The sequence below is a fragment of the Anabrus simplex genome, chromosome 14 (genome assembly GCF_040414725.1).
Source record: "Anabrus simplex isolate iqAnaSimp1 chromosome 14, ASM4041472v1, whole genome shotgun sequence".
In the NCBI taxonomy this organism is placed as follows: Eukaryota; Metazoa; Arthropoda; class Insecta; order Orthoptera; family Tettigoniidae; genus Anabrus; species Anabrus simplex.
Window position 1 is genome coordinate 88,375,096 of NC_090278.1, and position 26,044 is coordinate 88,401,139.

A 26,044-nucleotide genomic window follows, 5' to 3' on the forward strand; every position below is an offset into this window, starting at 1 on the left:
CTTTCAATATGTTGAGTGTGTTTGTTTTGTATTTTAAATATTCTATTGTAATATGCAACTCTCTCATGTCTTCTTTAAGTTCTGTAATCCATCTAATATTATTCTTACTCTTACTCTTTCGTATTTTTGTTATTTTTCTACTGATTCTATTTATGGTGACCGTATTAGATGCCCTAAGAATGATATTTGTTTCCTTTTCATTGTGCTAGTCACAGGTTCTATTTCTTTATAAACTGTCTCATTGGAAACCAGCCTCTAGACTACGTCTACTTGATAATTTTTATTTAAACAGGTTCTCACTATTCTCCTTTCTAACTTGAGTACTGGTACTCTATCTATTGCAACTGTGTTTGTTGTTTTGAATAATGTTTCACATACATGTGTAATTTGTGGCTGGATGACTGTTTTTGTAGTGTTTCAGTTTGGTTGCTATTGAGAGACATATTGACGATGATGATAATGATGATGATGAGAGGCAATTTTTATTATATGTATTCTTGGTAACATGCTGTGCTGTAACCAGTTTAGTAAAAAGAAAACTGTACTCATGCACTGTGTAAAAGAGAAAAAGAGAAGGCAAGTGAACATAGACAGAGAACGGTTAGAGAATGTAGAACAGTTTACATATCTGAGTAGCATTGTTAATGGAAGTAATGAAGTCAACCCTGAAATTAATAACAGACTACGTAAGGGTACAACATTTTATCATCAAGTCAGGGAGCTTTTATGGAATGATAAGGTTCCCAAGAGAAGGAAATTAACATTATATAAACAGTATTTCATATCAATTGTAACATACAGACTAAAAACGCTGGTAACTAATAAGAGACAAGATAGTAAGATCCAAGCAGTAGAAATGAAATTTTTAAGAACATCGGTTAAAAAAAAAGACGACTGAGCTCAATAGCTGCAGTCGCTTAAGTGCGGCCAGTATCCAGTATTCGGGAGATAATGGGTTCGAACCCCATTGTCGGCAGCCCTGAAGATGGTTTTCCGCGGTTTCCCTTTTCACACCAGGCAAACGCTGCGGTTGTACCTTAATTAAGGCCACGGCCACTTCCTTCCAACTCCATCGTCGCCATAAGACCTGTCTGTGTCGGTGCGACGTAAAGCAACTTGCAAAGAAAAAAGAGAGAAAAGACAAGAAATAGAATTCAAAATATTTAAATCGGAGAGGAGCTGAATATAGAACCATTAGTACAGAAGATACATAAAGAAAGGCTGAGGTGGTTCGGACATGTAAAAAGAATTGGAAAGGAACGAGTAGCAAGAAGGGAATTGGAAAGAGAAGTTACGGGAAAGAGACATTAAAGGACATTTGAGAAGCTAAATTAGATGTGGCGGAAGTAATGGAGCAGGAAAAGTGGAAGGACAGAAAGGAGTGGAGGAGGCTTGTTAACCACACCCGGGTGACTGGAGTGGGACATAGATGATGATGATGATGATGATGATGATGATGATGATGATGAGACAATTTTTATTATATGTATTCTTGGTAACACGCTGTGCTGTAACCCATTTATCTATTCTGTTTTGACATGCTGGTTTCTTGTTCGGATTGTATGTGATTATTTCACGTAAATATTTAAATTTTTCTACAATTTATATTTCTTGGTCTCCCAGCTTAATTTTGTTTGCAAGCAGAAGTTAGGTTAGCGTAATTTCTGTTTTTTCGAGTGAAATTTTCAAACCAATATTTTTAGCTGTTTTCTGCAAAGATTTGATTTGTTGTGCCTATATATTCTGCCTATGCATGCCTATACATGACGATTCCTTTATTTATGGATTTCCTTTATACTCTACACTTACTTCTAAATTGATGCTTTGGCCGATTTTGGCTCTCTCTGGTAGATATGCTCTGAAACATAATTAGCTGTGAGTGATGTGTTATTTCCTCATTCTCTTTTATTCTTAACCCTTTACTGCATACTGTTGCCCTCAGGCATCATACAACTTTTCACCTGTATAAATGGATACAGATTGTGGACAGAGGTAGTTTTCCGGCACACCTTTAACTGTACAGTCATTTGAAGACATATACCAGTGATGCCTTGTTTTGTTTTTTACATAACATAAGACAAAACAGCCCTACAACCAAACGTACTCCTTCCACCCCGTCAGCATCCACGCGTACCAACCACCGTTTATTTTACGTGGGCCCTCCCCATCACATTACCACAAGCTTCAGGAGTACCTCTGGCTCAACCTCAAAGACATTACCGACCTACGGTTCTGCAAGTTGTACTTGCGCCTTGCAGTACGTACCCATGGCCAGTAGGTAGTAATGTTCGGTCTTTGAATGTTAAAAGCTTAGCGTAAAATCGTGAAAAATCGTATATATACCCCGTTATGGCAATCCACATCACATACGAGTGTTAAGCTATTAGCCCCAGTTAAGAATTGCTGGTAAATCTAAAACACTGAGCGTAAGTTGAACATTTCTTCACCAAACGAAAACGAAAAATAATTCATCCAGTAAAGGGTTAATAATATATTCTCGTCTTAGTGTTGGGTGTTTGTAAGTGTCGTTTTGTGAATTTGTTTTCAATCCAGATTCATCAGCTTTTCTGAGTACAGTATTCCATTTTACAAGGGCTGTTTGTTGCGGTCGTATTGCATCAGCTGTTCTTGCGGTAGTAGCGTGCTGGCAACAAAGGAAAGGCAATTTTCATATGTTTTGCAAAACGTCAGTTTAGAAGTAAAGCCGCACGCAGAATAGTTGTAATATTTATTCGTATGAGGGAGGTAACACAAGTTGTGATCATGACTGCAGTTGTGTTTCTGCTTACATGGATTGGATTGATAAATACAGGGCGCAACAAAGAGGTACAGCCTAACTTCCAGAACACGCAGAAGAACAAAATATGTTTTATGGCCATGGGTCCAGAAATGCTTTACTTTCAAGTTAGAACACACAGGAACAGAATATATCAGTGTACTACAAGAAACTCTTTCTTGCATGGAACGTTCAACGCCGGGCTGAGTGGCTCAGACGATTGAGTCGCTGGCCTTCTGACCCCAACTTGGCAGCTTCGATCCTGGCTTAGTCCGGTGGTATTTGAAGGTGCTCAGATACGTCAGCCTCATGTCGGTAGATTTGCTGGCCCGTGAAAAAACTCCTGCGGGACTAAACTCTGGCACCTCGGCATCTCTGAAAAACGTAAAAGTAGTTAGTGGGAGGTAAAGCCAATAACATTACATTATGATTATTATGAAATGCCCTCCATTAGCATTCATACGTGCATCAACCCACTGTCTCAGGAGTATGTAATGACATCGGTAAAGAGAATAGAACTTATTCTTCCCTCTTCCATCCACTTAGCATATCCAAGCCATCTACGTTTACCCCCCTTCGTTCTGTTGAAAAGCTTTTCCACTCCGATTTCCTTCCCAGTGGCCTCATTTCTTATTCAGTCCTTTCATGTGTTTCCTGTCATAGGCCTACTTCTTAAAAATTTCATTTCACCGGCCTGTTTGTATTCTCCTGTCTTTTTAGTGTCCAGGTCTCTGCTGTATGAGAACATCTTATACATCACGCCTATTCACTTCAGTGCTACTTCCTCACACTCTGGTAGATTGCATTTACCTGTTGCATCGTACAGCAGTTCGCATCTCAAGTAGTTGAAAATTCCACAAATTCAAGGTTTTATCACCTTATTTTTATAATTCCTTTCCCTTTCTCCTCTAGTATACACTCTGTGGGTGGTGGATGGAGACGAAGAATACAACCACAGTATCTCCTGCCTTTTGTATTAGGCAACTAAAAGGGATGATGGATTTGGAACGAAGTGATTAGTATGATTTTGAGGGGCCAGTGAGCTGGATTTTGGACTCCTTTGGACAATAAGCATCATCTCAGAAAGTAGGCCATTGCAAATTGGACCACAATTTCTTTTGGCTTCATGGTCATTTTTCATCATCGTCCAGTTTAGATTCTAGATCAGTGGGTACATTTTGAAGTTTTAATTATCGTTCCATTTCGTTGCACCTTGTACCTTTAGGGGCCGATGACATAGCTGTTAGGCCCCTTTAAACAACGATCATCATCATCGTCATCATCATCATCATCTCCTTTAGACAACACCATTGTCTAGCTCTTTTCATGCTTATTTGCATTCCATAACTTTTAATAACCTCAGTCAGTTGCTCTTTCAGTTCCTCTCTGCTCCCCACACCATAATATCATCTACCTCCAGCTCCCTATCCCCATATTTTACCTTCCTCTCCTTCACAATTTTGTCCATATAGTGGTGACAGCACACTTCCTTATTGTAGTCCAGTTTCATTCCAAAACCACTCTGTTCTCCCCACATGTGTCTGGACACTGCTGCAACAATTTTTGTACACTGCTTGCATATTGGGATTATCATGTCTATCTTCAAAGATCATGGTAAGAAGAAAGTAAGTTGCAGTATCTCAGGTAAGACGTGCCTTTACTTATGTCCTGTTACCGAGGACTTTGTATTGAAACTATGGTAATCATTTACAGAAGGACAGGAACATGAAGTTGAACAAATGATAAGACGAACACTGCAATAAATAAGTTGGTGCAGGAAGAACAGAGATTGATGGGGAGAGAGAGCTCTATGAATATTGGGAGATTGTCCTAGTCCTTGTGTTCCTTTCTATTTTTGACAATTGTTAAGTCGCTCTCTCCTACGAGTGAATGTTTCTTGTCCAAGGTGTTGAAAGTGAAAGAAGATGAGCGCATGGACCTGACCATGGATGAAGTGCGTGGAATGTACCAGTCCTCCACCAAGCTGCTACAGTTGGTGTCGCTCAGCATGCAGGACGCAGCCTACATCATTCGTCTCATGTGCGAGCTAAACGTACTGCCTCTTGCTCTACAGATCACCAACATTGCAGGTAGGAAACTTCAGTTTTCTTAATGTCAGTTAATACTGTATTTACTCGTATATTAGACCCCCCTCCACACTGGCTTTTCGAGGCAAAGAAAATGAAGGAAAGAAGTCTCGCATACAAGCCCCCATCCCCAACATAATTTGTCAGAGAAGAGCGACGATTCTGCTTTGAAGAGGGTACAAGCCTTACTGCAGCTCCGATGACGTAGCACAAATAGGTGAATAGATTTGGACATTGCAAGCACGCATCAGTCATGCATGTCTGTGTTTTATAGTTAAGAATGTCCGCCAGCGTAATGGTTAACACAATTGGCTGCCGTTCTCGGGGTCCTGAATTCGATTCCCGGTACCGTACTGCCGGAGATTTAAGCTTGGCAGGAAGGTTAATACTATCAAAAAGGATGAGAAGGTCCACCCACCTATTCAATACTACATATAATATGTTAATATTATTCATTACACATTGGGACTAGTTTCGACCCTTGTATTGAGTCATCTTCAGTCTTAAATTATAAATGGAAAGAAAAGTTAAATGTAACTTGCAAACACCAACACCTATTGGCATGTCTTGAAGCATTGATGAAATATACACGAGTCCATTAAAATTGATGTCTCTTGCGCATTTGTCCAACACTCGCTTGTCACTTTTTCTTTTAAGTAAATTGTTGTCTTAATGTAATATAACACATTAAGTGGCGTTTTCATCAACGTGGGTTAAACCTTAAACCCGAGTTACACAGTTTTAACTCTGAATTTGACTATTAATTCTGTTTCATCAAGGAGGGTTAATTTTAGCTTTAGGTTAGCGCCAGTGTTATGTTAACCCCTCCTTTCACTTGGGTTAAACTGTTAACTCGAGGTTAAAACCAATATGGCCACCATAAATCATGCATTGGATACAGAGTTGCTAAATGTTGTTCCTAACAGAAAAAGGCCTATGACAAAAAGGAACAACTTTCAGAAACCGTCGTCAGTAAAGTCATCGATGAAATTCGCGAGAGGTTAGAATACACACTTGATCGAAACAAGCCTCTCTCTCTTATACTAAAGGTATTGATTGCATTAAGGTTTTATACCACAGGGTCGGTTCATATAATCGTTGGAGACAACAAGGGTTATTGTCAAGTAATCAGTGATTCTAACCTAAAGCAGATAAATTCTTCCCCTATTTCTCTTCTGAATTTCTTCCATTTTTCGATCACTGCAGTCAGTTCTATCATGATCCTGAAAGAATAATATCTGCCACAGAACTGAGGAAGAAAACAAAATACCACGGAGGAAATAAACAAAAGAACAATTCAAGAAGTGTGTTCATAATCTCTGATTTTTAGTCTCTGCCTCCTTCTTTGGTACGGCAGCTGTTTCCGGCGAGTGATAATACCGGCGTTAATTAACCCTCTGCCGAAATAGCTTGGTGAAACATGTGATTCGTAGGAATGAGTTAATATATTAACCCTAAGTTTAAAAAAACCCAGGGTTAGAGTGTATTTAACCCACGTTGATGAAACCGGGCCATATGTATCGGTATGTGTTCATCATCATATCTTTATCATTATAAATGACCTATTTGTCTATAAATTGTATCTCACTAGTTTTGATTATACTATGAGATGTACTGTAAAATACCAGAGTATAATTGGGACTTGCTACTTTCAGGTAATGTTCTGTCCAGAACTCTGATGGGAGGCCGGTCAGAACGAAACGAGTTCCTGTTGCTGCATGCCTTCACTGAGAAGAACTTCATAGTTCCAGACAAGAAGTACAAGAAGGCTGGTGCAAAAGTAAGGGGTACCGTTGTTTACAGATCTAACTCCTTTGATTATCAGTGTAATCTTAAGCTAAAATCCAGTGCCAAGATGTTAATTGTGCTTAAGTGTGTTCAAGTCTCACATTCAAGGGAAAACTGAAGTTTAGAGTATACTTGCTGGTGTCTCACCGTAGCCCGACTGGTTATTAACAAATTGCAGACGGCCATATTTGAATGCGCTACCCTCCAGAAATCGCAGGATTTTTAATGGTTTTTGACATTTTTTTCAATGCTAGGGTAAGCCAGGATTATAACAACTTTTGGAATATTTAGAAAGATCACACTTTCTTCTACACAGAAATGAGTTTTAATTATCATAATAATGCAGCAATTTTTAAATATAAATTTATGAATATCATAAGTTTTACAAACAAAAAAAATCTGATGCAGCTATGGATGCCAGTTCGGTTAATATTTTGAAATATGTCTAATATCATTCATGGTGTGGGTTACTGTAGTCACGTCCTAGTTCGTGAACCATGGGCAACGGCTGAGTAGCCCAGTAAGTGGTCCTGAGAGTCGGGATACCAGTTGGCTATGGAATGGGAGTGGGCATCTCGGACATATTCTGAGTCATGGCCCTCCTTTTGCTCAGGCGGCTAGGACTATACATTTCACCGGTGGTCAATAACCGGTTAGAGGAGAGATCCTCATTTCGACTATATGTAAGTAGGGTATCATCCTGCTTCATGAATTTACCGAGCTCGGAAGGTTTTAAGCAAGCCTCGGACCTATGGGAGTAACCGAGTCCCACTCCCATTTGACAGGCGAGGGACTCTTTGGAAACAACTTGGCGAACAAAATGGAATTAGATGGGGAGCTATCAATATTAATGGGGCTTATGGAAGAAAGAATGTAGAACTGGATGAGTCAGCAAAGAGGATGCATCTGGATGTGCTAGGAGTAAGTGATATTCGTGTAAGGGGAGATAACAAGGAAGAGATAGGAGATTATAAAGTGTACTTGACAGGTGTTACAAAGGGAAGGGCAGGGTATGGGGTAGGGCTATTTATCAGGAATACCATTGCACGCAACATAGTTTCTGTTAGGCACATAAACGAGCGAATGATGTGGGTAGATTTGTCAGTGGGAGGAATTAGGACAAGAATTGTGTCCGTGTATTCACCATGTGAGGGTGCAGATGAGGATGAAGTTGACAAGATTTATGAAGCATTGAGTGACATCGTGGTCAGGGTCAACAGCAAGGATAGAATAGTGCTAATGGGCGATTTCACTGCGAGAGTTGGGAATAGAACTGAAGGATACGAAAAGGTGATTGGTAAATGTGGGGAAGATATGGAAGTTAATGGGAATAGGAAGCATTTGCTGGACTTCTGTGCTAGTATGGGTTTAGCAGTTACGAATACATTCTTCAAGCATAAGGCTATTCACCGCTACACATGGGAGGCTAGGGGTACCAGATCCATAATAGACTATATCTTAACCGACTTCAAATTCAGGAAATCTGTTAGGAATGTACGAGTTTTCCGGGGATTTTTCGATGATACAGACCACTATTTGTTCTGTAGTGAACTAAGTATCTCTAGGCCTAGGGTAGAGAAAGTGAAATCAGTCTGCAAACGAATAAGGGTAGAAAATCTCCAGGACGAGGAAATTAGACAGAAATATATGGATATGATTAGTGAGAAGTTTCAAACAGTAGACAGTAAGCAGGTTCAGGATATAGAAAGTGAATGGGTGGCATACAGGGATGCTGTAGTAGAAACAGCAAGGGAATGCCTAGGAACAACTGTGTGTAAAGATGGAAAAGGCGAACATCTTGGTGGAATGATGAAGTGAGAGCAGCTTGTAAACGTAAAAAGAAGGCTTATCAGAAATGGCTCCAAAAAAGGGCCGAGGCAGACAGGGCTTTATACATAGATGAAAGAAACAGAGCGAAACAAATAGTTGTTGAATCCAAGAAGAAGTCGTGGGAAGATTTTGGTAATAACCTGGAAAGGCTTTGTCAAGCAGCAGGGAAACCTTTCTGGGCAGTAATAAAGAATCTTAGGAAGGGAGGGAAAAAGGAAATGAACAGTGTTTTGAGTAATTCAGATGAACTCATAATAGATCCCAGGGAATCGCTGGAGAGTTGGAGGGAATATTTTGAACATCTTCTCAATGTAAAAGTAAAACATCCCGGTGGTGTTGCGAACAGCCAAGCTCGTGGGGAGGAGGAAAATGATGTTGGTGAAATTACGCTTGAGGAAGTGGAAAGGATGGTAAATAAACTCCATTGTCATAAAGCAGCAGGAATAGATGAAATTAGACCTGAAATGGTGAAGGATAGTGGGAAGGCAGGGATGAAATGGCTTCATAGAGTAGTAAGATTAGCATGGAGTGTTGGTAAGGTACCTTCAGATTGGACAAAAGCAGTAATTGCACTTATCTATAAGCAAGGGAACGGGAAGGATTGCAACAGCTATCGAGGTATCTCATTGATAAGTGTACCAGGCAAAGTATTCACTGGCATCTTGGAAGGGAAGGTGCGATCAGTCGTTGAGAGGAAGTTGGATGAAAACCAGTGTGGTTTCAGACCACAGAGAGGCTGTCAGGATCCGATTTTCAGTGTGCGCCAGGTAATTGAAAAATGCTACGAAAGGAATAGGCAGTTGTGTTTATATTTCGTAGATCTAGAGAAAGCATATGACAGGGTACCAAGGGAAAAGATATTCGCTATACTGGGGGACTATGGAATTAAAGGAAGATTATTAAAATCAATCAACGGCATGTATGTTGATAATTGCGCTTCAGTGAGAATTGATGGTAGAATGAGTTCTTGGTTCAGGGTACTTACAGGGGTTAGACAAGGCTGTAATCTTTCACCTTTGCTGTTTGTAGTTTACATGGATCATCTGCTGAAAGGTATAAAATGGCAGGGAGGGATTTAGTTTGGTGTAAATGTAGTAAGCAGTCTGGCCTATGCTGATGACTTGGTCTTAATGGCAGACTGTGCCGAAAGCCTGCAATCTAATATCTTGGAACTTGAAAATAGGTGCAATGAGTATGGTATGAAAATTAGCCCCTCGAAGACTAAATTGATGTCAGTAGGTAAGAAATTCAACAGGTTTGAATGTCAGATTGGTGATGCAAAGCTAGAACAGGTGGATAATTTCAAGTATTTAGGTTGTGTGTTCTCCCAGGATGGAAATATAGTTAGTGAGATTGAATCAAGGTGTCGTAAAGCTAATGCAGTGAGCTCGCAGTTGCGATCAGCAGTATTCTGTAAGAAGGAATGTCAGCTCCCAGACGAAACTATCTTTACATCGGTCTGTTTTCAGACCAACTTTGCTTCACAGGAGCGAAAGCTGGGTGGACTCAGGATATCTTATTTATAAGTTAGAAGTAACAGACATGAAAGTAGCAAGAATGATTGCTGGTACAAACAGGTGTGAACAATGGCAGGAGGGTACTCGGAATGAGGAGTTAAAGGCTAATTTAGGAATGAACTCGATGGATGAAGCTGTACGCATAAACCGGCTTCGGTGGTGGGGTCATGTGAGGCGAATGGAGGAGGATAGGTTACCTAGGAGAATAATGGACTCTGCTATGGAGGGTAAGAGAAGTAGAGGTAGACCAAAACAACGATGGTTAGCCTCGGTTTCTTATGGTTTAAAGATAAGAGGTATAGAACTAAATGAGGCCACAACACTAGTTGCAAATCGAGGATTGTGGTGACGTTTAGTAAATTCACAGTGGCTTGCAGACTGAACGCTGAAAGGCATAACAGTCTATAATGATAATGTATGTATGTATGTATGTACGTATGTATGTATGTTGTAGACACATCTACTGAAACACACTAATACAGATTACCGAGCTCGATAGCTGTAGTCGCTTAAGTGCGGCCAGTATCCAGAAATCGGGAGATCGTGGGTTCGAGCCCCACTGTCGGCAGCCCTGAAGATGGTTTTTCCGTGGTTTTCCATTTTCACACCAGGCAAATGCTGGGGCTGTTCCTTAATTAAGGCCACGGCCGCTTCCTTCCCATTCCTAGGCCTTTCCTATCCCATCGTCGCCATAAGACATATCTGTGTCGGTGCGACGTAAAGCAAATAGCAAGAAGACTAATACAGATTCTAACGTAATTGGTCAATTGGCACTGGTATCCTCGTTCAATCAGGAATTTGCTTTCCCACTGTTCACTGTTTGACGACGGGGTTGCATCGAGTTGCCGCAGGATGTCATCTGTACATAGGAAACGCCCGCATTTTTAGGAAGCGGTATAAAACAGTATAACAGAACCCACTTCAGGAAGCGGTAAAAACTACGTTACACCTCACACCAATTTGAAATTAGCTCATTATCTACATTTACTTGCCTGAAGCGCCAGAATCATCATGTTTACTTAGTGTGTAATTGTTATCCTCATCCTCATTTTCAGAATTCATGTCTTCCATCCATTATGGTTTCGTTGTCGAAATTTTGTCTACTTGAATTAGACATGCTAAATATTCACAAGAATTACACAAACAAGACTGCCTCTCAAACACACAGCCTTCCTGTCCACATGTACCGTACGTACTTTCCCGCTCATTTCACAGCTAGGCAATGATGATGCAGCCCCGGGTTATGTAGGAACGTGGCTGTGTTATCAATGCCTTGAAAGAAGGGCTCCCGACTTACGCTCATAATTAGTACATTTAATGCTTAAAGTAGCATTCAACAGAATCACAGCTCGCTGAAACGCAGCTACTATTATTCAGCTCCAGTGAAAACGTGTCCGTAGATTCTCCGAGGTCCGTCAGCAGCGATGAAATAGCGCACCTGTAGTTTGTACGAGCGGCGTCTCCAATGTGTTAAGTCACTGAGCTCTTACACTGTGGTTAGCTGGTTCGACTTCTGTTGGTAAGAAAAGTATTTCAACGTCGAATGTTGTTTGGCAGGGTAGGAGAGTTGGTGCAGTAAAGCTTTGTTAATACGTTTTCTGTCACTCAAAGAAAAGAAGTACAAATGTGAAAAACACATTTTATGAAGCACTCATTGTCATCGTAGTCGGGGTCAACAGCAAGGATAGGATTGTGCTAACGGTGAAAGTTGAAAATAGAACTGAAGGATGTGCGAAAGTGATGGGTAGAAATGGGGAAGATATGTAAGCGAATAGGAATAGGAAGTGTTTACTGGATTTCTGTGCTACTATGGCATTAGGGGATTAGCAGTTACGGATACATTCTTCAAGCATAAGGCTGCTGATCACTACACATGAGAGGGTCATAGCACCAGATCCATAATAGACTATATCTTAACCGCCTTTGAATTCAGAAAATCTGTTGAAAATGTGCGGGTTTTCCAGGGATTTCTCGATAATACAGACCACTATCTGATCTGTATTGAATATCGTTCTCATTCCGATTTTATTTTGGTGTACATAAATATCACGCAACATAGTTCACTTCCTTACATAAAACAACTCTATTTTTTGTTTTTGTTTTTGCTATTTGCTTTACGTACCGACACAGAAAGGTCTTATTGCGACGATGGGACAGGAAAGGCCTAGGAATGGGAAGGAGGTGGCCGTGGCCTTATTTAAGGTACAGCCCCAGCATTTGCCTGGTGTGAAAATGAGAATGCCAACAGTGGGTTCAAACACCCTATCTCCCTGATGTGAGCTCACAGCTGTGCTCCTAACCGCAAGGCCAACTCGCCCGGTAAACCACTTTATTGCCGCTACGTCTATTCCTTAACAACACAGTTATACAAAACACTAGACTATTAAGGAAAACACACTGGAGCAATTTACTATCGATTGTGAAAAGTACAGATATCAACATGTCTGTACACTGATTACTCACTTTGCCATCACAAGGCAAAGCTGACTACTCTCTCACTAAAGTCGATTCTGACAAATGCAGATATCAACTCATTCTAACTCACACTCTGTATTCTCTTACTGCACTGTCTCTCTCTGACTGACTTCAGCTCGATATATAGGCTACTGTTCGACAAACAGTCCAGAACTATTGATTTTTGGAAATGTTCTTGCAACACTCTGAATGGAACACAATCGATTATACATGGACGATTAATCGACCGGCCTCTCAATTGGAGTAGATCAAACTCGAATGTTTGATTACCATTTATAAATACACATGAACATATCTGCAACATTCCTAAAGTTTCTACGTATAGCCTATCTGGATAATAAATCATTACTGTAAGTTTCCAGACACCTTCATCTGTATCAGAATGGTAGTGACTTATACCCCAATATACGATTATTACAGAGTTCCCTGCAGTTTTTGACTCCACAGATTTTGAGGTTAGACGTATTCACAATACGTATTTGAGGTTATACAAATGTACAATACATATGTTCAGGGTTTAGTCGTACTTAGCAGTAATAAAAGATAATTAAAATATATTAACAATATTATTTGAAGGTTTTACAAATGTTAGGTTATGTGTAGGATGCTGTGCATATGACATGAAGTAAGTACTGTATCTGTAGGCCTAAGATAAAGAAGTGAAATCTGCCTACAGACGAATAAAAGTAGAGAATTTCCAGGATTAGAAAATTACACAGAAGTACATGAATGTGATTAGATATAGAAAGAGAATGGGTGGCATACAGGGATGCTGTTGTAGAAACAGCAAGGGAGTGCCTATTTGTGTAAAGGTAGGAAAAAGTGAACATCTTGCTGGAATGATGAAGTGAGAGCAGCTTGCAATTGTAAAAGGAAGGCGTATCAGAAATGGCTCCAAACAAGGACTGTTGCAGACAGGGAGTTGTGCATAGATGAAACAGCGTGAAACAAGTAATTGTTGAACCCAAGGAATAGTCTTGGGAAGATTTTGGTTATAACCTGGAAAGGCTTAGTCAAGCCTGGATTTCAATAAAGAACCTTAGAAAGGGAGGGAAAAAGGGAATGAATATTGTTCTGGGTAAATCACATGAACTCATAATAGATCCCAGGGAATCACTGGGCATTTTGAAAATCTTCTGATTTTAAAGGAAATGTTTCTGGTGATGTTGCAAAGAACTGAACTCATGGGGAGGAAGACGATGGGGGGAATTGGGAGTCAGTGGCGAGAGAGGAGGGTTTTTTTTTTACATTGCACCAACACAGATAGGTCTTATGGTGACGATGGGACGGGAAAGGCCTAGGAATGGGAAGGAAGCGGCCGCAGCTTTAATTAAGGTACAGTCCCAGCATTTGCCTGGTGTAAAACTGAGAAACCACGGAAAACCATCTTCAGGGCTGCCGACAGTGGAACTCGAACCCACTATCTCCCGGATGCGAGCTCACAGAGAGAAATGAAAGAAACCTGCCTATGCCGGCGGTCTGGTCCTCGAGCCGAAGAAGGGCTTCTACGATAAACTGATTTTACTCATGGACAGACAGTTATGACGAAGACTCGTTCAGCACCAGCCTACCTGGCCCGCTGGATGATGATATGTGGAATATACGTAGGAAGAAAATTAAGAAAAGAACATGTTCTACAACCTGCAAAGGTGGAAAAAAACTTTGAATTTTAAAAGGTCAAATCACTGATCACGTATGTTGTCCGATTCCCAGCAACATTGACGATTTTAATATTCATTGGTTGATTTTTCTGGTTCAGGCGCTGGATGTATGTGCTGTCATCAACATTAGAATTTTTCTTAGAAAGGGCCCTATCCTCACAGATGAGCAGGTCGCCAACGGGCGTCAGCTTGAAGAACCTGCACCAGGCCCCTCTGGAGGCCTTATGCCATCATTATTATAGCATGTATGTTGTCTCTTATGCTTGTAGCAATGTTGTTTCGACCCTTAAAACATCAGTCAATGTCAGATGTATTGCCTACAGGAGCCTGACCCCGACGAAGACGTTGATGCTGCAGAAGGAACTACGAGTAAGGCACGACAAGCCAAGGGACGAAAGAAACCTGCCTATGCCGGCGGTCTGGTCCTCGAGCCAAAGAAGGGCTTCTACGATAAACTGATTTTACTCATGGACTTCAACTCTTTATATCCCAGTATAATCCAGGAGTACAACATCTGCTTCACCACTGTAACGAGACCAGCTGTTACTACCACTGCCGATGGTGAGGTGAGTATCTACTGTGTGACAAGTCTCAAAACTGAACTATGAAAAGAAATAAAGATTTAAAAAAATAAATATTGACTCACAAGAGGGGTTTGTAATATAAGGGATCCAGGAATATTGAATTTTCATGACCTCATTGTAATCGAAACCAACTTTCAACCTATTAGTCATCTTATGTACATTTAATACATGTTGAAGAGATGTTAAGTACAGAACAAAAATGGCCAACCAGACACCAATGGGATCCGAACCCACAACCTTCCGATTTTGTGTCTGTTGCTCTACCAATTGAGCTATGGTGGCCTAGGCCATCTTTGTTCTGTTGGAAAGGATCTAAGCACTACTGCCATCACACTGTAGAGTGCGTTTAAGTCACCCGTTGAGGGCCAAGTCAATGAATATTGAATTTTCACGACCGCATTGTAATCAAAACCAACTTTCAACCTATTAGGATGTGTTACGTACATTTAATACGTGTTGAATATATGTTAAGTACAGAACAAAAATGGCCAACCGGACACCAATGGGATCGGGAGGTTGTCATCCTATTTGAGCACGTTACATTGAAATGGATTCACAATTAAGTATTTATTATTTTCCACCTAGTCGATACAATGATTGCTTCAGGCAATTTAATGGTTAAAAGTGGTACATGTTTCGTATTTTATCAACATCTTCAGCCACATAACACTGTTTAGATGAAAAATATATAAAATTGACAAAGTAATGCTTAAGAGGAAGTGTCCTTAAAATTAACATAAGATTGACAACATTAAAACAAACAAAAAACTCAACTCGTACTGACATGTGCAGCGAGCGCGCTTTCCAGCTGAGCTCAAGGTCACGAATAACTGTAATTTCTGAAGTTTTGATGAATTTTTTCTCTTTCCGATTTGATTGGATTAGTTACCGGCGGAATTGAATATAATGCATTCGAGAACTTGATTGATACATTCAAAACCATGTTATCGAGTTCATCATAACCTATAAAAGTCGATGTAGGCCTAATTTACGCGGTACAAGATGTCCAGAAACTGACTATGAACAGTATACCGTAGATTATATTACAATTGAAGTTTGAGAAAAGAAGGGATTTCACTATCATATAGGGCGGTTTTTTATCTAAAGGACGTCATTTTATTAGATGAGGGAATTAAAAACTACTTGTGGTTGATTGTCGTTTGGCTTGGTGTTATTATATTTTTCAAAGTGTTTGGTTAATCAAAGTTGCTGAACTGAAAGACGTTTTCACGGGAAAATGACGAAGTTTCCGTTGTAAAATTGAACATAAAGTATCGAGATTTTGAAGTCGCGTACCGGTAATTCATGGTTGATGCCGGTTTTGCGGTCTAACTTGCCTGCCTCTCATCCGGAGGGCCCGGGTCCGATTCCCGGCCAGGTAGAGGCCGCGTAGAGGCGCGCGGCTGTGAGCTTGCATCCGGGAGATAGTAGGTTCGAATCCCACTATCGGCAGCCCTGAGGATGGTTTTCCGTGGTTTCCCATTTTCACACCAGGCAAATGCTGGGGCTGTACCTTAATTAAGGCCACGGCCGCTTCCTTCCAACTCCTAGGCCTTTCCTATCCCATCGTCGCCATAAGACCTATCTGTGTCGGTGCGACGTAAAGCCCCTAGGAAAAAAAAAAAAAAAAAAAAAATGGTGAGATGGCGACCCCGGTCTAGGGAGCCAGGAATAAGAGCCGAGAGGATTCGTCGCCCTGAGCATGTGTCATCTCGTAATCTACAGGCCTTCCGGCTGAGCAGCAGTCGCTTGGCAGGCGAAGGCCCATTGGAGCTGTAGTTTGGTTTGGGAGTGTTTGTAAGATCATGATTATACATATATCATTTCTGTGATGTTTAGTCAAATTGTTGATTGTTTTCTTTCATTCCCGGATTTTCCGTTTTCCCATGTTGTAAGTTTTATTTTCGTGGTCCCTCCAAAAACGGTGAATTGAGGTTCCACTGTAGTGAATATTTAGGAGTAACTCAAATATTATATTTAAGCGGTCTGCCTATTCAGTACATATAATTCATTAAATCTAGTACGTGTTTCTTCCCGCAAGGGACATCGTCAGCTAGAATAAGTCACACAATATATCCGATACAAAATTACGTTAATAGATTCGTAAAACAAACTAAAATACACTTTTATACACAAGGACATTTAAAAGTAAAATATTCACAAACTTTGTTCAAGATTCAAGTCATATAGTCAATAAAATTTATGTAAATTGTTATTTCTTGATGACAATGTTCATGGAAATTAACATTTGCATTTGTAAAATCGTAAGATGAACATTGATGTGAGTGAAAACCTTTGATTTAAAATATTTCTTAATAATGAATCCGTAAGATCTTTGATAGAAATTCCTTTAAGTTGCTTTTAAGAATGAACGCTTCAGGATTCCAAGTTAACACTGGGCCGAAGCAGTAAAGTTAGGTTGTAGACTTGAAACTTAACAAAGTTTGTAAATATTTTATTTTTAAATGTCCTTGTGTATAAAAGTGTATTTTAATTTGTCTTAAGTACCATATTTATGCTATTCTTAAACATTCGCTGCTTAATCGATCAAAGTAAGCAATGTCTTTCATATTTTTGTTTGGTGTTAGGAGGTGCTGCCTGATCTTCCCGAGAGCGGACTGGAGCCGGGCATTCTACCAACTGAGATATCGAAGCTTGTTCAGAGTAGACGAGAAGTGAAGAAACTCATGAAAACTCCAGACTTGTCACCTGATCTCAAAATGCAGGTATGTTGACTTACAGTAATGAGAAAGTGTTTGAGAAGCAAGGAAAAATTGTGTAGGCTGATTATTTTTATATGGAAGGCATGGTATTCTGTACTAATGAGCGGAAGTTTAAATGTAGCAGTGTATAAAACAAGGGCATCATGATTGTAATCGTACCGTATTTTCTCATGTATCGTGCACCCCGGAACCAAAAGAACTGGATGGTTTAAGTTAAGAAGTGGAGTAAAGCACGGAAGTGCCCCCTCACCTCTACTGTTTATAGTGGTGATGGATGATATAATTCAGACTATTGGGGAGAGAATGAAAGCAGTGTTGTTTGCAGATGACGTACTAATGGGGCGAAATAGTGAGAGTGAAGTGCAGGAACAGGTCATTGTATGGGAGGAAGTTGTGTCATCTTATGGAATGAAGTTCTCGGCCCAGAGGAGTGAATACAGTGGAACCTCGATTATCCGTTCCTGGAATATGCGTTCAAATTGCGTGGTCCCGCAAGCATCCTAAATAAATCACGTTGTAAAAGTCCCGCATTATCCGTTCCTCGAAGAAACTATTTCCCGGATCAACCGTCCAGAAATTCCAGTCCCATCAACGCTAAATCCACGATCAATCGTTTTTTAATAAACTGTATCTCACAAAAGGACGGCTATGGCATATTTATGGATCTTGGCGTTAACGCCCCATCACTGCGATAATTAAAGCAAGTACTGTACCGGTACTGGAAAAGCGATCGGCGGTGAACTTGCATAAGGGACCATCTTAGCATCGCATTCGGGTGGTATTGTTTAGAGAATCTCGGAAAATCATAAAGCAGAGAGTGGCGACAACAATTGCAAGGAGACATGGCGCATTTTGACAGCTCTGCTTGAAGACGGAACGAGTTTCGTCAAATGTTCGCACTTATAAAACGTCCACATTATGTCCAGGGTTAGATGTTTATATTTTTACATTTTTCGATCGTACTGCCGAAGAGGTTTTTGGCACTTTGCTCAGGGCACTGCAGAGTAACTGGGCTTTCAGGCAGGAATCGAAACTGCTTCTTAACACAAATTCAGTATTTTTGATATTATCGTACATGATTATGTTAGCGAGACAAAAACACATGTTGCACCTAAATGTAATTTTTAAAAAAAGAAAGCCATGGGAGGTCTTGGAATTGCCTATTACCGGTACTGTTTTGTTCCTAATGTAAGACTGGGAATTTTACGTTTTCGTGTTAAAATACCAAAAACCGCAGTCGTTTTATTTGCGCACGTTACATTTTAAATGGTTGGTATAATTTCAAACTCGTACTGACATGTGCAGCGAGCGCGCTTTCCAGATGACCTCAAGGTCACAAATAACCGTAATTTCTGAAGTTTTGATATTTCTTTTATCTTTCCAATTTGATTGGATTTGTGACGCGCAGAATTGAATATAATGCATTCGAGAATTTTTAAGAATCGATACTTACATTCGAAACCATATTTTCGAGTTCAACATAACCTTTAAAAGTCGACGTAGGCCTAATTTGCGCGGTACGAGATTTCCAGAAACTGACTACAAACAGTATTCCGGAGACCAAATTACAATGAAAGATTAAGAAATGAACGGATTTCGCATTCATTTTGGGTGCTTTCGTATCTAATGTGCTTTATTTTATTAGATGAGAGAATTAAAAACTACTTGTGGTCGATTGTCGTTTGGCTTGGCGTTATTAGATTTTTCGAAGAGTTTGGCTAGCCTAACTAAAGTCGCTGAACTGAAAGAAGTTTTCACGGGAAACTGACGAAGATTCCCCTGTAAAACTGAATATAAAGTATCGAGATTTTGAACTCGCGTACCGGTAATTAATGCGGTTTCGTGGTCTAACATGCCCGCCTCTCATCCAGAGGCCCGGATTCGATTGCGACCAGGTCAGACAATTTTACCTGGATATAAGTCTGGTTCCAGGTCCACTCAGCCTATGTGATTACCTTTAATTGTGGAGCTATCTAATGGTGAGATGGCGACCCCGATCTACAGAGCCAGGAATATTGGCCGAGAGGATTCGTCGCACTGACCATGCGCACCTCGTAATCTGTAGTCCTTCGGGCTGAGCAGCGGTCGCTTGGCAGGCAAAGTCCCACTGGGGCTGTAGTTTGGTTTGGTTTCCCGATCTACAGAGCCAGGAATATTGGCCGAGAGGATTCGTCGCACTGACCATGCGCACCTCGTAATCTGTAGTCCTTCGGGCTGAGCAGCGGTCGCTTGGCAGGCAAAGTCCCACTGGGGCTGTAGTTTGGTTTGGTTTAGGAGTTTTGTAAGATTATAATTATACATATTTCATTTTTGTGATGTTTAGCCAAATTGTTGATGGTTTTCATTCATTCCCGGATTTTCCGTTTTCCCGTATTGTACGTTTTATTTTCATGGTCCCTCGAAAAACGGAGAATCGAGGTTTCACTGTAGCTGGTAACAACACAAAACAAGACCCGCGAGTATAATGGCATGACTTTAGGAGGGGAGCAGTTGAAAGGAGCTGAAAGCTTTAAATACCTGGGAAGTGTAATTGAAGAAAATTGAGGAAACAGGATGGGAAACAATGAAAGAGGAAGGTGTGCTAATGGATTCTTTAACCCCTTAAGCGGGGAGCTCGGTTCACACTAGCTCACTCCCAGGTGGGGAGCGATTTCCCTGATTGAAGAAAATATTGAATTACTTGATTTTAATCTTAATTTTAATCTTAGACTAAAATGAACTAAAGAAGGGCCAAAAGAGAAATATTTACTTGAATATATTGTATTTATTTGTTGAAAAATTCGATTCTTTTAATTTTTCAATACTTTGTGCAAAAACGTACTAAGTGCTTTCACACTATGAAATCGAGATTGCTTCTTCCTAACAGCAAAGCTGTGGTGTTTGTTTATACAGTAACTTTCACCAGAATATTTTAGGCAGTTTACTATCAATCTCTGCCTGTAAATAAATGTTTCTGCATATGTAAATTTTAGATTTACAAAGTTTACATGTACTTAAAAGATGTACAATGGAATAAATTATAATACTCACGAATTTTTCTGTTATGTTGATTAGCGCTTTCGAGGGATCAAGTTTATATCGCCTCCCTACAATTCATAAGTGACATAAACGGACTATATTACACTACAATACAGGTAATATTTAAAGTATTTACAGTCTTCACAGTGTTATGTCTTTTACAGCTGTTCATTATGATACACACGGAAGCAGGTCATGTTATACAACCTGTCTCGCCTTCGCATAATTTATATAATTCCATTCCGAACCGTGATCGTTTTCTTATTATGTAAACTTTCCACCCTAGCCACCCTTTCCATAGCAAGAGGTTGTCATCAATTGACATTTTGCCATCAGGGGTATAAGCTTCCAAAAATGTTGCTAACAGGTGGTCAAATACTGGATTTATCTCGTATATTTTGGGAGGAAGTTGTGCATTATTTTCCTCATTGTCGGAGATATGTAAAAAGCTGTGGAGGAAAATCTAATAATAATAATAATAATAATAAAAATATAAATGTTATTGGCTTCACGCCCCACTAACTACTTTTACCGTTTTCGGAGACTGAGGTGCCGGAATTTAGTCCCGCAGGAGTTCTTTTGCATGCTAGGAAATTACTGACAAGAGGCTGACGTATTTGAGCACCTTCAAATACCACCGGTCTTTGCCAGAATAGAATCTGTCAGGTTGGGGTCAGGAGGCTGGCCAGGCCACTCAATCTGGCGAGAAAAAATCTCTTCTGTGTCATCAGCTCATAGAAAGTAGGCGTAGTGAACAAGCGATTGAGAGAAATAGCGTCCTAATTTAGGTTTCTCTACAATTCCCTTCGGCAACAGTATGGCCATAAGAAGCTTTATTTCGTCCTTATTTGTCCGGACACGGTCTTGATCTCGATTCCTTCCTTTTGTCTTACTAAACTGGGATTTATGTGCGATTTCCTGCTTGGCATCTTTTGTCCGTTCAGAAATGTTCTGGCATATTGAAATATTTCGCTCAGTTTTGTTTTCCCTAAAAACACTATTTTTACATCACGATGGAAATTTGGATAAAAGCGGCAATTTCTTTGTTCATTTTCAGTATAAGTTGACGAACTTGCAATGGTTGGATTGTAATCAGTATTATCGTCACAATTGTCACTGTCATGATCGCTACTTGAACTGGAATCGAACACGTGTTATCTCTTCTGCGACTGCTGAACGTTCGCATCAGCTACACCCGAACCCTGTATATTCGAGCTTACAGTACATTTTCTATGTAAATTCCTGTCACTTACGAATTCCCCTTCGGCAGAACTTAGTTCACTAATATCACAATTCTCCCCACTAAATTCCTTCATTTTGTTTATCATGACTCGTAAATCGTCTTCCTCTAACAGTGGGAGCCGGTAATTAGTTTTAGATATTTTAGCGGAAAAAATGTAGGAAAAAGGATTGAATAGAACCCTGGTCTCAGCAGTTGGCCGGAAATCACGAAATAGGACTGTATTACAGATGCGTACGATAATAAAATGTTGTGTAACCGCGATAAACACACACTCCAGTCGTGAAGGATGAACTCAAGACTGGGGATAATAAATTAGGTCACAGTTCTAAAATGTCATCAGAGAAGTTTGTTCAGTGTCATAATCTCTATAAATCCCTTCTACAGCAATATTATTACATCCGAGGGACGATAGGCGATGAGCTATTAGGCTTTAGGTCGTTCTTGCACGGACTCAGCTGCGTTCTTTATGTTGCAACTCGTGGATGACACTTTGGTATTGGGAGAACATAGTTGAAAAAAATCACATCAGAGGGACGACTCATCCCGAATACGCTGCTGAAAAGGAAATAAACCTCTGCAGGCAGGCAACTGAGAAAAAAATATAATTCGAATCGGCGGATATATCCGCGTTCCCCACCGAGCAAGCGACTTGTAGCCGCGGATCTCGCCGCATCGCCCACCGAAGGGGTTAAAAGTGTGGGAGGTTTGATATGGAAAAGGGATGTCCCACAGAGATGTAAAGGAATTATCCACAAGACTTACTTTATGCCGATTTTGATGTATGGATCAGAAACATGGGTGATGAAGGAGAGGATTAAAAATAGAATACACGCAGTGGACATGAAGTTTCAGAGGTGTCCAGTAGGTTTAACAAGAATGGACAGAGTAAGAAATGGGAGTTTGGAAAATGGTAAATGAGGTACCCCTACAGGAAAAGAGAGAAAAATCAAGACTGCCGTGGTATAGACATGTTAAGAGGATGGGAGAAGAGAGGATACCAAGAAAGATGTTAGAAATAGAGTTGAAGGGAAGGGGACCTAGAGGAAGACTGAGGGACAGATGGCTCAAAGGTGTAAAGAAGAGCATCAAGGCAAAAGGAGGGAACTGGACGACAGTTAGAGAAGAAAAGTAGTGGATGGACAGAAAACGATGGAGAGGCTTAAGTTCCAAGTAGATCCAGCCTGTGGTTGGAAACTGCTCCAGATGATGATGCACCGGCTTTTGCAAGACATAATCAGCCAAAACATGTATTATGACCACATTTTCTTGAAACATGTGTACTTATTAAACAATACGTAGCCCGCAGGTGGCCATTCTTGTTAAGTCTTCAAACTCTGTACTGTGACCTATGAATAGGAACTGTCCTAGAAGTGAAAATGGGAAACCACAGAAAACAGCCAGCATTGATGTTTGAACCCCCTCCTCTCCCAAATACAGAGCTTGGCTCCATCACCAAAGTACGATCACTCCACTCGGTTCTTCTCTTTAGGTTTCCTTTCAGATATAGGAGATATGAAAATAGAAATAGACACGAAGTACTCAGACCTTTCTATGCCCCATGGAAACTGAAAATCTTGGAACCAGAGAATCCGATACTCCCCCAGAGTCCATAGAAAAAGAAACTTGCCAAAATTCCCCCTGAGTTTGCCGAGTTGCGGGAGGGGACGTGCTTAAAGTTGTTAGTTACAGTAAGTGATAGCGGTATTTTTTAACATGACATAGCAGTTCTTCTGTGGTTGTGCCAACAAACATCACTTCTTCAGGCTGGATCAGAACTTGTACAGACTGTCCTCTTTGATTCACGTCATAATTCTGTTTTCAGAAACATTGCGTTTACCATATTTACTCGCGTAATTTCCCCTTTTTTAAAATGCTGTTTTCGACCTCAAAAATGAGGAGTGAAAATTATGTGAATCTAAATTAAAAGTGGAAATGAAGAAATTGAACGTAATTACCTTACAAGTTACGAAATTTATTTAGGCCTAAGAAACAACTTCCTTTTCTATTTCTGGATGCTTACTGGTTTTTGGTCTCTGAAATGGTTGTTTTCTTGGTATACCATAATTCTTCTTTCTGCTTCCGCCAGTAACGCACGTGTGATGGTGCTATGGAAAATTTACGAGATACAGCACAATTGCCGTTATTTTCGGCAAATTCTATTACAGACAATTTAAAATGTACGGCGTAGCTACTGTTTATCTTTCCCATCGCATCCCTAACAAAGACTTCGCACAACAATTCACACGTATGAAGACTGCTGAAAGCAATTACTGTATACGTGCGAGTCATAGGTGATAACAAGGGCGAGTTACGGCTAGCAGTCACGTGTGTGTTCTGGCTCCGGGCGCTGGAATGTTGAGTAATCAGTCGCTTCCTCCTCTCCTAGGATGAGAAATATGAACTGGAATTTCCAAACTCATTCCCAATAAAAAGGAGGAGGGATATGCAATTATTTATTTTTTCAAATTTTCGTTCTAAAAATAAGGGAGGGAAAATTACATGAGTGAATATGGCAAGTATAAAGGTACTCATAATGAGGAGATAAAGGCTAAGTTAGGAACAAACTCGATTGATGAAACTGCACGCATTAACCAGCTTTGATGTTGGGGTCATGTGAGGTGAGTGGAGGAGGAGAGGTTAACTAGGAGAATAATGGACTCGATCATGCAGGGTAAAGAGAAGTAGAGGGAGACCAAGGCAACAATGGTTAGACTCTATTTTCAGTGATTTAATAATGGCCCTTGGCCTCTGGAGAGTCCTGGAGCAGGTCTTTCAAGTTGACGTCGTATAGGCGATCTGTTTGTCTGTGAGGGTGACAAAGATGGTAAAAACACCCAGCCTCTGACCCGTCGGAAGAATTAACTAATGAAGGTTAAAGTCTCTAACCCTACCAGGAATTGAACTCGGTACCCCCTAGGACCAAAGGCGAGCATACTGAACAGAAAGGCATAATAGTCTATACAGATAATGATTTTTTCTGTTTATAAATATTAAATCTCTATTATAGTGTATGGATTGAACCTAAGAAACTTAGAAAACTAACTATTATGTTGCAGTACAACATTCGTCAGATGGCGTTGAAGTTGACCGCCAACAGCATGTACGGATGTCTGGGTTTCTCAAACTCTCGGTTTTACGCCAAGCCTCTGGCCGCTCTCATCACAGGTGAGTTTGAAGTTCAGTGCATTCACAGTATTCAACTAACTTTGCAGCATTCACTTCCTTGGATTGCGTACCCTAACCTTCCTATTGTCGTTGTACCTGCAAAAACCACTTAGTGAAATATTTCAGCTTAGAACTTAGGCTGGTAAGATTCTGTCTTCTGAGGTTTGATATTGTGTTAGTTATATCGAATAATTCTTATTCTTCAGTAAATATTTGCTGTAGGTCAGGGTTTCCTTGGCAACATTATCACATTGCCAATTTTATAGGCGCAGCCACGATATATAAGGTGTGATCAAAACGTTTCCGTTTCAGGGCATTGCTGCAGCGGACATGTAACGTAGCGCGACTCTAATGCGGTATATAAGCACAGACATGCAGGCAAAGGGATTAATGTGGCAGTCGTGTCACCCCAAGGTGCGTGTGTTAAATGCGGCCGTCTGAACTGTGGCAACGTTCTTACCAAATGCATCCATACAGGACCAATGTCCTGTTATTCTGTTTTTGCTGCCGAAGGACAAACACCGGTGGACTTCCATCAGAGACTGAAGACTGTGTATGGGGCAGCATGTCTGTCGAAAAGTACCGTTGTGGAATGGTGCACCGAGTTCCTTGCGGGTCGTGTTTCAACACAAGATGCCAGTCGCAAGGTCGCCACGCAGAAGGTACGCCAACTCAAGTGGGAGACACTCAAGCACCCGCTTTATAATGCTGATCTCTCCCCATGCGATTATCATGCCTTCGGGCCCCTCAGAAAGGCCTCGAAGGGTCAGCGCTTCCTATTGGACAAGGATGTGCAGCAGGACACAGTGTTTTACGACACAGGGATCTTCAACCTTTTACAGCGGTGGGATGAGTGCCTCAACACTCACGGTGATTTTGCCTGATTGGTATTCCGATTCAGGACCGTACGGCTGTCAAACAGAAACTTTTTGATTGCTCCTTATAGTCTTGATGTTATTCATGAGAATAATCTCTGATGGATGTGTGACGATCCATTAAGGTCACTGCTAGACTTAAAATGCATGTGGCAAAACAAACGACACTCAAATGTGACAGTTATAAAATTGAAGGAAGGTTCACCTTAATATATAATATAGTTATCTTTATAATTACATATTGGAACCCTTTATAAGGGTCAAAACTGACAATTTATAATGTAGGAATATAACCTATATGT

The 26,044-nt window shown here is 40.5% G+C and overlaps 1 protein-coding gene across 1 annotated transcript in view; it reads left to right on the plus strand.

Moving 5' to 3' along the window:
* Positions 1–26,044, plus strand: part of PolA1 (DNA polymerase alpha catalytic subunit) — a 148,509-nt gene that overhangs the window by 59,728 nt on the left and 62,737 nt on the right. The window contains exons 15-19 of the mRNA XM_068230304.1: positions 4,683–4,866; positions 6,519–6,643; positions 14,458–14,700; positions 17,307–17,444; positions 24,759–24,867. Of these exons, the coding sequence (XP_068086405.1) occupies positions 4,683–4,866; positions 6,519–6,643; positions 14,458–14,700; positions 17,307–17,444; positions 24,759–24,867 (799 nt within the window). The remainder of the gene's footprint in view (positions 1–4,682; positions 4,867–6,518; positions 6,644–14,457; positions 14,701–17,306; positions 17,445–24,758; positions 24,868–26,044) is intronic.